This window comes from Melanostigma gelatinosum, assembly GCF_949748355.1.
Source record: "Melanostigma gelatinosum genome assembly, chromosome: 7".
NCBI lineage: Eukaryota > Metazoa > Chordata > Actinopteri > Perciformes > Zoarcidae > Melanostigma > Melanostigma gelatinosum.
This window is the reverse complement of record NC_136640.1, coordinates 25,027,038-25,045,234: the sequence shown is the minus strand read 5'-3', so window position 1 is coordinate 25,045,234 and position 18,197 is coordinate 25,027,038. Positions and strand designations below refer to the sequence as shown.

Sequence of the window (18,197 nt, the reverse complement as noted above, 5' to 3'; positions counted from 1 at the left end):
TGTTGAATGGGGTTGGAAAGAGAAAAACAACATAGAACAAAGCTATTTACTCATTGTGATACTACTATGCCCTTGGTTCAGCATAGACTCTTTTTTTCCTGCGGTCCAGTGACAGTTGGGGAAAATGCAATTAGGTGTCTTTTCAAAGGACGTTAAAATGTTGAAATTCTCAGTTTCAAAATCAAACCAAATTATTCCCATTCCCCTGTCATGCCATTATTTTACAGGTCAGTGGCGCTGTGTTGTGGCTAACCTGTGCCTTACTTAACTCTGAGTAATGACTGATGGGGTATTGACTGATTGGTCCAGTGTGACTGAGCTTTTAAACTGGGGGGAAAAAAAACTGATGGAATGAAATGGACTCTTTGTGTATTTATCCTACTGTTTTTACCGAGCAAATGTCAATGTTTTCTGCATGCACTGGGACTAGGCAGTAGCTGCTTCAGCTTCAGGGTCCTGTATGATGCATGCTGGCTCACTGTCACGGCTTACTTGGACACTTGATTAGAACAGAGCCATCGTTAATGTTGTTGGTAACATCTGTGCTCCTCCTACTATGACAAGTCAAAGCTACCATGGGTGCTGTTATGGGAGCTACAATAAGGGTGAAACCGATGAGAGCCTCACAGCTACGCGCAACATCAACACAACCAATATGATGAGGCACCTAAGCAGAATAAAGTCCTCACACCTATTTAGTCCTGTAGCTCACTTTGGAAGAGGAACAGCTGATTCGTGATGGGAGCTCTGGGTGGCAGTAGCTCCGTCTGTGGAGACGGACCATGGACTGGGTGCTGGAGAGGTGCCAGCTCGCCTCCTGGGCACTGCCAAGGTGCCATTGAGCAAGGCACCGTACACCCAAACTGCCCACTGCTCCTAATACGAAGGTGGGTTAAATGCAGGTTAAATGTGTCCATGCGTGACAATATGATTTGATTTGGAGAGGACAGCTAGCTAGCGTGTCTATCTGTGGAGCTGGCAAACGAGCCAGCTACTAAATGAGTACAATTTAACAACTTAATGCTTCACCCACACACTCTTGTCACAGTGCAGGAAAGCTACATTGCTATCGCCAGATAAATGACAACGTGGAAGCATGGCTGGCTAAGTAGCCAGCCCTCCGCTGCTAGGCTTACTGGCGTCGCCATGCTAAGCTTAGCAGCAACATTTCTCTCCATCTCTCCAATAGATGAGCCTTCTGTGTGGCAGCCTGTGAGGAGGTTAGCTAAATGCTAAGCTAATATACCAGCAACATTCTCTCTCCATCTCTGAAACGCCGAGCCCGGTAGCTCACTACAGCCTAGACTCACAGTCCATCATCTCAAATGGACAATATATTATGCAAGTACATATTTAGATTCAGAATATTTGTGACAGCCCTATAATATAGTATTTTATAATACTTACAGACAATAGCTTAGCCACTTGGACAATTGTTGTCTCAGATTACGGTAGTATTCTGTATTTTTTAGTCGAGGCTCCACCATATGGTGTGCTGCATTGTTGTGAGGAGAGAAAAGGAGAGCAGACAACACACACCCTTGTTGTGCTCCTTTCCTTATACTGAAGGTTTAGGACTATGCGTTATTGATTTATGAAAGTTGCCGGCCATGTTTACATAGCAAACAGCATACTGGAAGCCTTTGTGGCAGCATTAGGCCAATCTACATCCGCAAAGCAGAGAGCACAAGGTAAGAATGCAAAGCCGCGGCCTATCACCTCGGCTGATAAAGCCCGCCGACGTCGATAAGAAATGCGAGGCCCTGCAGTCCTCAGGTGACGAGTTAGAGCGATGACCGTGACTGTTGCTTTACCAAACTATGTGGTGGTCAACCACACAAGTTCAACTGGCCGGTGAAGGTGTTCCAGGGACTCTCTGACATCTATAAAGTAGAGCCTGAATAGTATGAACACATGGGATATACAGCCTGTTTAAAGACATGCATCCTTTTACATCCTCCCCAGCTCTAACAATACAAACAGATACACATTTCAGCTAGGGCCTACAGGGTTCAACGTTATATTTATTTTTCACTCCAGACATCCAGCTCCAGAAAAATCACTGCGTTTAATCTTTTTTTCTGTGTAATTTGCTAGATTTACTGGCCCAAATTGGCATACTTACCACGGGGCAAGTGGGCAATCCTTATTGTCAAGCAACATAACGCATGTGTGCGTGTGTGTAAGAGTGTGAGTGAGAGAGACAAGAAAACACTAAAACTGCTTCACCATTTAATTGTAAATTCAGAAAACAGTTACGCAAACAGTGTGGGATCATATTATGTCGTTCAAGATAATTGCACTCAAATAAAAAAAAACAAAGCAGAAGACGACCACACATTCACTTGTCCTGAAAAAATAAATATGTAATTGTCATTAATTATTTACGGTATGAACTGTGCCAGAACAACGTTTTTGCCCTCCAGATATAATTGAAATGAATAAATTAGATGATTTTTAAAGAATGGAATTGATAGACAACATGTGTTTGTTATTATTTCCTACTTTGTTGACGACAAAGTTAATACTGTTAGAAGTCCCATTATTCATGTCTATGTTTCACACACTGTGCCAGTTAGTTATGCTGCCCAGCTCGAGCGGCACCTTCTAAAATAGACTAAGCAGCACGTATTTTTAGCGGAGAGCCGACCCTGGGACGCTTCGTAGCTCGCTGCGGAGAGCCTGGTTGGATCACAGGCTGTCTGGATTGGCCGCCATCAGTTCCAGCAGCCGCTCCGGCTAGCATTATGATATATTTTCTCTGTTTTCCTTCATATTCTATTCTTATTTCACCTCTACCATAGATTGGCTTCAAGTCTCCCAGCAACTTCTTTATTATAGAAAAAAGATGGATTAGTGGGGCCCTGAGAATATACGTATACTCAGCGTAAAGGGCAGGCTACTTCAGGAAGTACTCTTTCTACACAGTCAATTTCATTTTAAAAAGGAGATTCCTTTAAACATCAACCTTGATGCACATAATAAAACTGGCCTGCTGGATCATTTCACAATACCACAACGTTATCAAGGCTTCCTGATTCCTGACCAATCATTTATTATTTGAACGTACATTGAAGGCCACAATGAGCACAGTCAGATGCCCACAGCTATTAAATTAAAATGTCATCCCACCATTTAAAAAGAAAGCAGACTTTGGCCTCTGAAACGTAGACGCCCAGCCTCCAGCCTCCTGTATCCACCACCTGTGTTAGCGCGTCACTAAAGAAGTCCGTTGTATGCCGATACAGGTTGATACAATTCATAGAAGTAGGCTATTCAGCATCAGTGTGACGATACGATGACCTTATGGTACCCAGTGTTTTAAGCAGCCACACTGATTATGTTCTATATGATTTTCTCATATATTATCCATTTCTTTATTGTAAAGAGGACATGAATATCTCTCGAATAAAAAATTTAAATCCCCGTTCTCACTCTAGGCATATGTTAGCAATCACACATGTCGCGGTTAGAAACTAAATGAACAGAGACTGCATAATCAACCCTGCAAATGTAGTCTTGAAAGAAGTTCGACCCTGGGTTTAGCCTACTGCAGGAACACATCTAAGCCTAACCTCTCACCCAGGAGGTCCCCTGCCCACTATCCTGCTAGACTGAGCTTCCATGAAAACTGACCTCATCATTACGGCAGTCGAGCCCTTGGTGGGAATTAGGAATGTTGCCATGTAACTGGTCAGATAAGGCTGGATGGCTGGATAATTCCACCGCCCGTGTGTGTGTGTGTTCAGGAATTGAGGAATGTCCAAACCACCACAAGGAGCCGATATTGAAAAGATGCAATTTAGGCTATAGAACCGGCAATACGTCGAGGTGTGTTCAAACATAGGCTTCAGTGGTAAAACTATGAAGAATCCTGGCTGAAATTAAGTTGCACACCTTTATCATTGAAATAAATATGGATGCAAAGGACAGGTCTGTCTAACTTCCCTGTAGAGCCCTGGTTAAGATGGCGGTGGCCTGGATGGATGTGTAACAGCCTCTCATAGCCTGGAGTCAAGGCAGGCAAAGGTCAGCTACAGGACACCCAGGGAGTAAAGTGCAACAAGAAGGGGATCAGGGATAAGATATCCGCCGTGCTTCCTGATAAATGCTCACCCACATCTTACACAAGTGCACCAACACTCAGACGATACATGCATCAGTTACACAGTTACCCAGCTTTGTGCTTTACTTGACGTTGCGGTATATACAGGTCTGGGAGACCCTACCATATGTTTTGGGCTCCCCCAGTGGAAAAAAAAAAAGAAAAATGTCCAGACTTCGACTTTAAGCAACTAATTGCAGCGACAGCAATGGCAATGTGAAGCATAGCTGTTTGTTGTTCAGCCAAACGCCCTGACTACCGTTACACAGCTTGCTAACTACTACGTGTACATTAGTGGAAGCGACCTGACAGTCCGCTGGCACAAACATTGACGATTAAGGTTGGCCATGTCACACGGCTGGGTTTGAAATCCGACAGACGAAGGCTCACACAGACTTGGTCTGGAGGCACGTCCCTCTGGGAACTTAGCTGTAGCGACCCAGCTAACTGTCTAGCTAGTAGACAAGTAAGCTAACTCAGCTAGTTGCAGCACATAACGCTACATTAGCAGTATTCAACATTAGCTACCTAAAGTGATAAGAGCTAGGCTGAGTGGCACACTGTAGGTGTGCCACTCAGCCTAGCTCTGTCGTCCAGCTAGAAAGTGAGCACACATTCGAGGCTGTTTGCGCAACTGTTTTGCCAAATAGCGCTACTGTCAGTCAGCCCATCCCTCTCCAGCCGACACTAGCGCCTCTACCAACGCTTTGGTAGCTATATGGCCAGAACGTCACGCCAAGCATAGTCCAAAACATCTGACAGTTTTACGTGACCTTGCTTGTAACAGAAGGCAGACTCCTCATAAAAGTACCAGTCAGTAACATTTCCACATTGCTCGGAAGAATAACCCGGTTCGGGATGAACAGAATCCATATAACGACGTTAAGATACATATTTAGCGTTATGCTGTAATTCACGTTACTAGGAAACGCTTCCTACTGCATCCCGAAGTGCGTGTTGGTGGAAGGAGACTGCAGACAATATAGACTTAGCTATTGTTAAACTCAACATGTACTTAAATTCCGTGAGGCTTTCCGACATCTTGCTATGCCGAATGTATTCATATATCGTGGTGGTTCCGGAGCCAGTGTGTTATTTTACTGAAAGGGGTCTACCTTATCAAACAACCATGGCCACTAAAACCTCTAGATTTTAAAAGGGAAGTCAGGACGTTGTCCTCTTGTGCACCGGCCTAGCCTAAACGCTGACAGTTAGCTAAGCTCGCGCCACTGAGGTGAATCTAGCCCGTTGCTTTTCGGCTTACCTCTCTTGACTGCCTCGTCATACGACAGGAATCCGATCCTCGACTCTTTGGCCCCCATGCTCCCCTCATTTCATTGCGATGTGGATAAATAAACGCTGCGCACTGAGTTGATCACAATTGTTTTGTCGCCGTATCCGTTTATTGTGGAGTGGGTTGCTGCTGATGTGTGTGTGTGGTGAACGGGTGAATGTTTTCAGCGACGCCTCCATACTGTCACGTGAGCTGACTCTACAGGTCAGTTGATCAGCGCCTCCGGACGCTTGTAAACACACTCAGCATGCCAGACACAAACGTCTTTATGTCACCATCAATACTTCATGAAGTGCTTCCCCTCTTTCTCGCGATTATGAGTCAAATGCATTCGACTCCTAATGCGCAGTCAGTCACACCAAGCTGTCAATATATGTGCGTATATGTAAAGGTTGTAAAGAAGCGCGGGTAGCACCACCTTGTGGCTACTCTGCTAAACGACGCTAGTTTACATCTATACGTCCACCACAGCGACCTCTAGTGGTACCACGGATGTATAGCTTGGCACGTAAACCAGGAACAAGCACCGAAACCAGGGAAGTATGTCGTGTTCTTGATTTATAGTTTGTATGATGTATTAAGTTGCAGTTTAATTCAATTGCACATACAATACCGTAATTTCTCTTTATACTGGGCCCATCTATATATATATATCTATATATATATATATATTTTAAATGTCCCAGTTTGATGCTGGCTGGCTCACAGGCGAAGCACTCTTGACATAGAACATCAAATATTATAATAGTATTATATTATATTCATGACTTCCGCATGTATCCAACACACGAACGACACCTTCAATACATTTCAACTGTTTCATTTGTTCGTCTTCTATTTTATTCCACCAAAAGGACACTAAGGGCCAAAAATGAATCCTTAAATGTAAAAAAAGACATTTACTGGTCCTCAGTGGACCGTTCATGTTAAATGTTGTTTTAATGCTGCCCTCCTCTGCGGCAGGTGCTTCTATGTGTCCATGTTTTAGAATGGAGTTTGGCGTTACGCTTGTTCGTAAGACAGCTTTGCCCGCTTCCTACGTCACCTTTAGCCGTAGTTGGCGTGAACAACATGACAGCGCGCGCAGCACCACACAAAGCTGCCCGAGCTGACTTCAGCAACTCGTGGAAGCCGCGGGACTGAAAGCATGAATGTATCTCATCATAACGTGCGTGAGCTCGTTTTGATGCCTCGATAAGTCGTCTTACAAAGCAGGTTGCATTCTCTATTTTCTTTTCCGGGATAAGGCACAGCTGTCCCGCTCAACTGACACGGAGATGGGACTCCAGGTTCTGCTGTACTGGCCGAATATTATTGGTGAGACACATTTGGTTGAATTTGAAGACATTTTATTTTATATTTGTGTTATGTGCGGGACTGTCAGGTCACTGTGACATGACAACCCGGGTTACTTGGCCATTAGCCGACTAAACATAGCAGCCAGACTGCTAGAATATTATAGTATAGTATATTATATTATAGAATAGTATATTATAGTATAGTATGTTGTAGTATATTATAGAATAATATATTATGGTATAGAATAGTATAATATAATATAGTATATTATAGAATAGTATATTATAGTATAGTATATTATAGAATAATATATTATAGTATAGTATAATATAACATAGTATATTATATAATAGTATATTATAGTATAGTATATTATAGAATAATATATGATAGTATAGAATAGTATAGTATAGTAGCCTTTATTTCGATGATGATTGGCAGGTCATTGACACTGAAAGATGTCCCTGATGATACCGTAATTAATTTGAACTGACCTTTGGGTTTAGGAAGTGCTCTATGTCTGCCACTGAATTGAAGAGTTCCTTCACCTGGCTGTCCTAATACCTTGTGTATGTATTGTGTATTTGTCTCTTTCAGGTTACGTTAGGATCGGCCTTGTGTTTGCTGCATGGGCTTCCTGTGAGACACCAGCAGTCTTTGTCCCTCTTTACTCAACCTACATAGCACTTGATGGTAAAGGCTCTGAGGCTTTTCACTGGTTTATTCTGGCATCAGTACATTCCAGTCGAACCAATGTTGTATTGAACTTTCTTATTGTTCAGTGAACATAAAATACAGCCACAGGTGTAACTAATAACATAAATAATAAATGTCTCACTGTCATGTCTTACTGGGACACTTGGACACAACATTGTTAATGCTATTAGCAACAACTGTGCTTTAGCTGTGATAACATGTCTGCTGTGAAACGGCCTATTGTGCTGCTGGTAGATGATGTTCTGCACCAATTTAAGACTGTATTATTAAAAATGGCAGGTGTTATGACATTAATCACAGCCACATACCCTTATGGTTTCTGTTTAGGTCTCTGATATTGTGCATGCTAACTCAGCGGCATGCCTGCCTATGGTACTCAAGTGGTGTGATTGATTAAAGGTATTATTGATGAAATGCCAACAGTGAGACGGAATGAGTGTAGAGCAGAGTCTAAGGTTTTGCATGTAGGTGTAGTTGCGTCCTGTTTCATAACCCCAAAAGGCCTCGCCAGGAGGAATAGTTGCTGAGTGCACAGGACATGAACATTGTGTCTGCAGTATGTGATGATGTTTTCTGTGCAGGAGTGGACGGCTGGGTGGCACGGAGGCTGGGCCAGACCTCCAGGTTTGGAGCCTGGCTGGACGTAGTGGTGGACAACCTGGGCAGAGGCCTGCTGTGGAGTCTGCTTTTTCAGGTGGCTGCAGAACACACAACACAAACAGTGTAGTATACACATGCACACCAAGTGCTCACATGAGGCTGTGAGCTTCCTATACGATTATCAGAAAATGAATCGTTTAGAATGAACCTTCGATTTACAGTAGCTACACATGAAATGATTGCATACAGCTGGTACAAAGGAGCCGAGTATCTGCCAAGAAATAAATCCTCATTAATCCTTGCTGCACCAGCAGTAGCCTTTACTGTTCTCCGTCTTGGTTTTTGTGACATCAAGCAGAACACCCACGTGGTACGCTCAGCCGTGTGTGTAAAGGTTATTTTAAGCAGAGGTGTCCTGCACAGCATGGTGTTAAATGTTTCTGTGTCCTATTGCAGTGGGGCTGGCTGGTGTCTGCTTTGGAGTGGTGTGTGTTTGTGTGTAACCACAATGCCAGAAGTGACCACTGGAAGAACAGTTTCATCACCAGCCCTCCATTCATCCAAGCCGTCATGGCAAACGGTAACAAGCCTGCCACTGTGAATACGTTCATGTTGATGTGCAGCTCAAGATACATCACAAGATTTCATGAACTGTGTATCTGCTGCTGTTAGGGTTTCGAACACCTCTTGGCACATGGGTGGTGAGCGGGCTGCACGGCCTCCCCCTGTGGCTCTATGGGTGTCGGTGGGGTTTACTGACCCACTGGCTGGGTCTGCCTCTCTGGATCCAGGCTCTGGGGACCGTGCTGCTGGCTGCAGGTCGCCTGCTGGCTCTATCAGTGGAGGTAGGAATCACCTTTGATGAGCACAAACATGTAGACAAAAGTTGAAGCTGTGTTGAAATAGTTGCTGCCCAAATTTCCGAGTTAATTGTATTATTTCTGCAGATATGGTGTGTGTGTGGACACACATTAAATACCTCACCAATGACGAGCCGGAAGAGAAAAATAACTGAAAGCCACTCAGTCCCATACTGCCCTGTCTATGCTGGAACTATGAGTTATACTGCCCTGTCTATGCTGGAACTATGAGTTATACTGCCCTGTCTATGCTGGAACTATGAGTTATACTGCCCTGTCTACACTGGAACTATGAGTTATACTGCCCTGTCTACACTGGAACTATGAGTTATACTGCCCTGTCTACACTGGAACTATGAGTTATACTGCCCTGTCTACGCTGGAACTATGAGTTATACTGCCCTGTCTACGCTGGAACTATGAGTTATACTGCCCTGTCTACACTGGAACTATGAGTTATACTGCCCTGTCTACGCTGGAACTATGAGTTATACTGCCCTGTCTACGCTGGAACTATGAGTTATACTGCCCTGTCTACGCTGGAACTATGAGTTATACTGCCCTGTCTACACTGGAACTATGAGTTATACTGCCCTGTCTACACTGGAACTATGAGTTATACTGCCCTGTCTACACTGGAACTATGAGTTATACTGCCCTGTCTACACTGGAACTATGAGTTATACTGCCCTGTCTACACTGGAACTATGAGTTATACTGCCCTGTCTACGCTGGAACTATGAGTTATACTGCCCTGTCTACACTGGAACTATGAGTTATACTGCCCTGTCTACACTGGAACTATGAGTTATACTGCCCTGTCTACACTGGAACTATGAGTTATACTGCCCTGTCTACACTGGAACTATGAGTTATACTGCCCTGTCTACACTGGAACTATGAGTTATACTGCCCTGTCTACACTGGAACTATGAGTTATACTGCCCTGTCTACACTGGAACTATGAGTTATACTGCCCTGTCTACACTGGAACTATGAGTTATACTGCCCTGTCTACACTGGAACTATGAGTTATACTGCCCTGTCTACACTGGAACTATGAGTTATACTGCCCTGTCTATGCTGGAACTATGAGTTATACTGCCCTGTCTACACTGGAACTATGAGTTATACTGCCCTGTCTATGCTGGAACTATGAGTTATACTGCCCTGTCTACACTGGAACTATGAGTTATACTGCCCTGTCTACACTGGAACTATGAGTTATACTGCCCTGTCTATGCTGGAACTATGAGTTATACTGCCCTGTCTACACTGGAACTATGAGTTATACTGCCCTGTCTATGCTGGAACTATGAGTTATACTGCCCTGTCTACACTGGAACTATGAGTTATACTGCCCTGTCTACGCTGGAACTATGAGTTATACTGCCCTGTCTATGCTGGAACTATGAGTTATACTGCCCTGTCTACACTGGAACTATGAGTTATACTGCCCTGTCTACACTGGAACTATGAGTTATACTGCCCTGTCTATGCTGGAACTATGAGTTATACTGCCCTGTCTACGCTGGAACTATGAGTTATACTGCCCTGTCTACACTGGAACTATGAGTTATACTGCCCTGTCTACACTGGAACTATGAGTTATACTGCCCTGTCTACGCTGGAACTATGAGTTATACTGCCCTGTCTACGCTGGAACTATGAGTTATACTGCCCTGTCTACGCTGGAACTATGAGTTATACTGCCCTGTCTACGCTGGAACTATGAGTTATACTGCCCTGTCTATGCTGGAACTATGAGTTATACTGCCCTGTCTACACTGGAACTATGAGTTATACTGCCCTGTCTACGCTGGAACTATGAGTTATACTGCCCTGTCTACACTGGAACTATGAGTTATACTGCCCTGTCTACACTGGAACTATGAGTTATACTGCCCTGTCTACGCTGGAACTATGAGTTATACTGCCCTGTCTATGCTGGAACTATGAGTTATACTGCCCTGTCTACACTGGAACTATGAGTTATACTGCCCTGTCTACACTGGAACTATGAGTTATACTGCCCTGTCTACGCTGGAACTATGAGTTATACTGCCCTGTCTACACTGGAACTATGAGTTATACTGCCCTGTCTATGCTGGAACTATGAGTTATACTGCCCTGTCTACACTGGAACTATGAGTTATACTGCCCTGTCTACACTGGAACTATGAGTTATACTGCCCTGTCTATGCTGGAACTATGAGTTATACTGCCCTGTCTATGCTGGAACTATGAGTTATACTGCCCTGTCTATGCTGGAACTATGAGTTATACTGCCCTGTCTATGCTGGAACTATGAGTTATACTGCCCTGTCTATGCTGGAACTATGAGTTATACTGCCCTGTCTACACTGGAACTATGAGTTATACTGCCCTGTCTATGCTGGAACTATGAGTTATACTGCCCTGTCTACACTGGAACTATGAGTTATACTGCCCTGTCTACACTGGAACTATGAGTTATACTGCCCTGTCTATGCTGGAACTATGAGTTATACTGCCCTGTCTATGCTGGAACTATGAGTTATACTGCCCTGTCTATGCTGGAACTATGAGTTATACTGCCCTGTCTATGCTGGAACTATGAGTTATACTGCCCTGTCTATGCTGGAACTATGAGTTATACTGCCCTGTCTACACTGGAACTATGAGTTATACTGCCCTGTCTATGCTGGAACTATGAGTTATACTGCCCTGTCTATGCTGGAACTATGAGTTATACTGCCCTGTCTACACTGGAACTATGAGTTATACTGCCCTGTCTACGCTGGAACTATGAGTTATACTGCCCTGTCTATGCTGGAACTATGAGTTATACTGCCCTGTCTACACTGGAACTATGAGTTATACTGCCCTGTCTATGCTGGAACTATGAGTTATACTGCCCTGTCTACACTGGAACTATGAGTTATACTGCCCTGTCTACGCTGGAACTATGAGTTATACTGCCCTGTCTACGCTGGAACTATGAGTTATACTGCCCTGTCTACGCTGGAACTATGAGTTATACTGCCCTGTCTATGCTGGAACTATGAGTTATACTGCCCTGTCTACGCTGGAACTATGAGTTATACTGCCCTGTCTACGCTGGAACTATGAGTTATACTGCCCTGTCTACACTGGAACTATGAGTTATACTGCCCTGTCTATGCTGGAACTATGAGTTATACTGCCCTGTCTACACTGGAACTATGAGTTATACTGCCCTGTCTACACTGGAACTATGAGTTATACTGCCCTGTCTACGCTGGAACTATGAGTTATACTGCCCTGTCTATGCTGGAACTATGAGTTATACTGCCCTGTCTACACTGGAACTATGAGTTATACTGCCCTGTCTACACTGGAACTATGAGTTATACTGCCCTGTCTACACTGGAACTATGAGTTATACTGCCCTGTCTATGCTGGAACTATGAGTTATACTGCCCTGTCTACACTGGAACTATGAGTTATACTGCCCTGTCTACACTGGAACTATGAGTTATACTGCCCTGTCTACGCTGGAACTATGAGTTATACTGCCCTGTCTACGCTGGAACTATGAGTTATACTGCCCTGTCTATGCTGGAACTATGAGTTATACTGCCCTGTCTACACTGGAACTATGAGTTATACTGCCCTGTCTATGCTGGAACTATGAGTTATACTGCCCCGTCTACACTGGAACTATGAGTTATACTGCCCTGTCTATGCTGGAACTATGAGTTATACTGCCCTGTCTATGCTGGAACTATGAGTTATACTGCCCTGTCTACACTGGAACTATGAGTTATACTGCCCTGTCTACACTGGAACTATGAGTTATACTGCCCTGTCTACACTGGAACTATGAGTTATACTGCCCTGTCTATGCTGGAACTATGAGTTATACTGCCCTGTCTATGCTGGAACTATGAGTTATACTGCCCTGTCTACACTGGAACTATGAGTTATACTGCCCTGTCTACACTGGAACTATGAGTTATACTGCCCTGTCTATGCTGGAACTATGAGTTATACTGCCCTGTCTATGCTGGAACTATGAGTTATACTGCCCTGTCTATGCTGGAACTATGAGTTATACTGCCCTGTCTATGCTGGAACTATGAGTTATACTGCCCTGTCTACACTGGAACTATGAGTTATACTGCCCTGTCTACGCTGGAACTATGAGTTATACTGCCCTGTCTATGCTGGAACTATGAGTTATACTGCCCTGTCTATGCTGGAACTATGAGTTATACTGCCCTGTCTATGCTGGAACTATGAGTTATACTGCCCTGTCTACACTGGAACTATGAGTTATACTGCCCTGTCTATGCTGGAACTATGAGTTATACTGCCCTGTCTATGCTGGAACTATGAGTTATACTGCCCTGTCTACACTGGAACTATGAGTTATACTGCCCTGTCTATGCTGGAACTATGAGTTATACTGCCCTGTCTATGCTGGAACTATGAGTTATACTGCCCTGTCTATGCTGGAACTATGAGTTATACTGCCCTGTCTATGCTGGAACTATGAGTTATACTGCCCTGTCTACACTGGAACTATGAGTTATACTGCCCTGTCTACACTGGAACTATGAGTTATACTGCCCTGTCTACACTGGAACTATGAGTTATACTGCCCTGTCTACACTGGAACTATGAGTTATACTGCCCTGTCTACACTGGAACTATGAGTTATACTGCCCTGTCTATGCTGGAACTATGAGTTATACTGCCCTGTCTATGCTGGAACTATGAGTTATACTGCCCTGTCTACACTGGAACTATGAGTTATACTGCCCTGTCTACACTGGAACTATGAGTTATACTGCCCTGTTTAGATCATGTTGGCGGCGCGAGCAGTCGCAGCGGCCCCTCGCGGTCCCGGAAAAACAGTGTTTTCGTCTTTTTCGTCTTTTTCGTCTAGTTTGTCTAGTCTGCCGCTGTGTTCGTCATGCCCGACGGACTTATATCGCAAAACACAACAATACAGCCGTGAGTTTCTTCTTGGAAAAAGTACAACTTTCTTCAACTTGGAAGCCAAACTCTCCGTGGATCTTAGCAGCCTGGGACTTCTCTGCTCCCCCCATTGTGTCAACCCCCACCCGGTAAGGAGACATCGCAAGCGGTGCGAGAGGAAGCAAAAGCGGGGAAAGCGTGGAGGTATCCGGGCTAGGCTAACGGCTAGCCAACACAAGCCGGCAATTCCAACATTACTCATGGCAAATGTCCGTTCACTGGACAACAAGATGGACAATATACGGCTACTCAGAACCAAGCGTGAGGTGAGGGACTGCTGTGTTTACGTGTTCACGGAAACATGGCTCCACCACAACATCCCGGACTCCGCTATTCAACTGGACAAGCTAACATGCTACCGAGCAGACAGAGACATAGTTAGCGTGGGAAAGTCCCGCGGCGGCGGTGTGTGTGTTTACATCAGTGATGCTTGGTGTCGAGACGCTATTGTTGTTAACCAACACTGTTCCCCGCTGGTGGAGTTTATGGTTTTAAAGTGCCGTCCTTTTTACCTGCCGAGGGAGTTTTCAGCCATTCTACTGGTGGCTGTTTATATACCTCCGAGCCCCAACAACAAGGACAGAGAGGAGGCACTCAGTGAACTTTACAGAGCCATCAGTGAGCAACAGACAGCACACCCAGACGGCATTCTCATCGTTGCTGGAGACTTCAACCATGCTAACCTAAAAACTGTTCTGCCTAAAATATACCAGCATGTTGATTTTCCAACCAGGGAAAACAACAAATTAGACCTAGTCTACACATCGATCAAGGGAGCGTACAAGGCGTCCCCCCTCCCCCACATTGGCCTCTCCGACCACCTCACTGTCTTGCTGAAACCGGCCTACAGAGCAAGGGTAAAGGTTACCAAACCGGTTTCAAAACAGGTACGGGTGTGGCCAGAGGACAGTACTGCTGCACTTCAGGACTGCTTTGGTACTACAGACTGGGACATGTTCAAGCAGGCAGCCACCTACAACCATCACATTAACATTCAAGAATACACAGAGACAGTCACAGGTTACATCACCAAGTGCATTGATGATGTAACTACCACCAGAGCCATCACCATCCGAGCCAACCAGAAGCCATGGCTGACAGGGGAGGTCCGCACACTGCTCAAGGCTCGCGACACCGCCTTCAGAGCTGGAGACCCAGCTGGGCTGGGAGCAGCCAGGGCTGACCTGTGCCGTGGCATCAGGAAAGCTAAACGACTGTACACCAGGAAAATCACAGGACATTTCAAAGACAGCAGGGACTCACGGAGCCTGTGGCAGGGCATTAGGACCATAACGGACTACAAACTACCGCCACAGACCTGTGACAGTCACACCTCCCTGCTTAACAACCTCAATGGCTTCTTTGCACGCTTCGAAGCACAGAACAACACACCTGCGCAGAAAACCACCCCCCCCACCGACGACCAGGCTCTGTGCCTGTCCCCAGCCAGTGTGAGGAGCACACTGCTGAGGATTAATACCCGCAAGGCTGCGGGACCTGACAACATTCCTGGTCGTGTGCTGAGGGACTGCGCAGAGGAGCTCACGGATGTCCTCACCGACATCTTTAACACCTCCCTGAGCCAGGCTGTTGTTCCCACGTGCTTCAAGGAAACCACCATCATTCCTGTGCCGAAGAAGTCATCTCCAGTCTGCTTCAACGACTACCGCCCCGTCGCATTGACTTCTACCATCATGAAGTGTTTCGAAAGGCTGGTCATGAAGCAGATCAAATCCACCCTTCCTCCCTCCCTGGACCCGTTTCAGTTTGCTTACCGAACTAAACGGTCCACAGAGGATGCAATCTCCTCCGCTCTACACCCAGCCCTCACACACCTGGACACTAAGAACTCCTACGTCAGAATGCTGTTCATAGATTTCAGCTCAGCATTCAATACAATCATCCCCCAGCAGCTTGTGTGTAAACTTACAGACCTGGGCCTCAGCCCCTCTCTCTGCAACTGGTTGTTGGACTTCCTCACAGAGAGACCACAAGCTGTTCGGGTCAACAACAACACTTCGAACACACTAACACTGAGTACGGGGGCCCCCCAAGGTTGTGTGCTCAGCCCCCTTCTCTTCACCCTGCTGACCCATGACTGTAAACCCAACTACAGCTCCAACCACATCGTGAAGTTCGCTGACGACACTACCGTGGTAGGTCTCATCAGCCACAACGATGAGACTAACTACAGGAAGGAAGTGAACCAGCTGGTCCGTTGGTGCCAAAATAACAATCTCTTCCTCAATGTGGGGAAAACAAAGGAGATTGTTGTTGACTTCAGGAGAACCCACTCCCAACCCCCCCTCCCTCTGACCATCAATGGTGCTGCTGTGGAACAGGTGAGCAGCACCAAATTCCTGGGTGTGACAATCACAGATGACCTCACCTGGAACAGCAACACCACTGCACTGGCAAAGAAGGCCCAGCAACGCCTGTACTTCATCAGGAAGCTCAAGCGAGCAGGAGCCCCCCCCCCCCATCATGCTCTCATTCTACCGAGGCGCCACTGAGAGCATCCTCAGCAGCTGCATCACGCTGTGGTTCGGAAGCTGCACCGCCTCCAACCGCAAGAGCCTGCAGCGCATTGTGAACTCTGCCCAGAGGATCATCGGAGTCTCACTCCCTACACTACAGGACATTTACAACACCCGCCTCACCCGCAAAGCACTCGGCATTGCGGGTGACCCCACCCACCCCTCCAACAGCCTCTTCAGCCTCCTGCCTTCAGGGAGAAGGTTCCGCAGTCTCCGTTCGAGCTCTACCCGGCTGAGGAACAGCTTCTTCCACCAGGCGGTCAGGATGCTGAACTCTCTCCCTCCCTCTCTCCTCTCGCTCCCCCTCTCTCCCCCCCTGCCATCTCTCCCCTGACCTCTCTACCCTCCCCCTCACCCACCTTTCCCCACTGCCTCAAATGGAACATACCAGGACATCTACTCCCCCTCACACCCCTTCCCTCATCCAGCACCAGTCACTTTTTCTATTTATTTATTTTAATTTTTTATTCTCTGCTGCTACGAACAAATACCCCCCTCACACACCCTTCCCTCATCCAGCACCAGTCACTTTTTATTCTCTGCTGCTACTTGTTAATCCTTTATCTAGGCCCTTATGTTCTTAACTTTATTCTATTTTATTCTATTATATGTTATATGTTCATGTCTATATTACACTGTGGGACTGCGAGAAACGGCATTTCGAATTTTCTGTATGCATAACACATGTGGAAACTCTGACAATAAAGTGAACTTTGAACTTTGAACTTTGAACTTGAACTGTCTACGCTGGAACTATGAGTTATACTGCCCTGTCTACGCTGGAACTATGAGTTATACTGCCCTGTCTATGCTGGAACTATGAGTTATACTGCCCTGTCTATGCTGGAACTATGAGTTATACTGCCCTGTCTACACTGGAACTATGAGTTATACTGCCCTGTCTATGCTGGAACTATGAGTTATACTGCCCTGTCTACACTGGAACTATGAGTTATACTGCCCTGTCTACACTGGAACTATGAGTTATACTGCCCTGTCTACACTGGAACTATGAGTTATACTGCCCTGTCTATGCTGGAACTATGAGTTATACTGCCCTGTCTACGCTGGAACTATGAGTTATACTGCCCTGTCTATGCTGGAACTATGAGTTATACTGCCCTGTCTACACTGGAACTATGAGTTATACTGCCCTGTCTATGCTGGAACTATGAGTTATACTGCCCTGTCTACACTGGAACTATGAGTTATACTGCCCTGTCTATGCTGGAACTATGAGTTATACTGCCCTGTCTACACTGGAACTATGAGTTATACTGCCCTGTCTATGCTGGAACTATGAGTTATACTGCCCTGTCTATGCTGGAACTATGAGTTATACTGCCCTGTCTATGCTGGAACTATGAGTTATACTGCCCTGTCTACGCTGGAACTATGAGTTATACTGCCCTGTCTATGCTGGAACTATGAGTTATACTGCCCTGTCTACACTGGAACTATGAGTTATACTGCCCTGTCTACGCTGGAACTATGAGTTATACTGCCCTGTCTATGCTGGAACTATGAGTTATACTGCCCTGTCTATGCTGGAACTATGAGTTATACTGCCCTGTCTACACTGGAACTATGAGTTATACTGCCCTGTCTATGCTGGAACTATGAGTTATACTGCCCTGTCTACACTGGAACTATGAGTTATACTGCCCTGTCTACACTGGAACTATGAGTTATACTGCCCTGTCTACACTGGAACTATGAGTTATACTGCCCTGTCTACACTGGAACTATGAGTTATACTGCCCTGTCTATGCTGGAACTAT

General features: G+C 45.5%; 2 protein-coding genes across 2 annotated transcripts in view; one reads left to right on the top strand and one right to left on the bottom strand.

Annotated features, from left to right (window-relative positions):
* usp32 (ubiquitin specific peptidase 32) overlaps positions 1-5,506 on the bottom strand; it is a 54,088-nt gene extending 48,582 nt beyond the window's left edge. Inside the window, exon 1 of the mRNA XM_079271684.1 lies at positions 5,370-5,506. Coding sequence (XP_079127810.1) covers positions 5,370-5,427 — 58 coding nt within the window. The 5' untranslated portion in view covers positions 5,428-5,506. The remainder of the gene's footprint in view (positions 1-5,369) is intronic.
* Positions 5,507-6,657: 1,151 nt separating this feature from the next.
* LOC306779771 (uncharacterized protein) lies at positions 6,658-9,030 on the top strand (the record flags this gene model as incomplete). Its single annotated transcript, XM_079271774.1, is given in 7 exon segments — positions 6,658-6,716; positions 7,296-7,391; positions 7,997-8,109; positions 8,472-8,595; positions 8,688-8,860; positions 8,963-8,968; positions 8,971-9,030. Coding segments are annotated over 7 exon segments (612 nt in total). The 5' UTR covers positions 6,658-6,676.
* Positions 9,031-18,197: the final 9,167 nt, after the last annotated feature.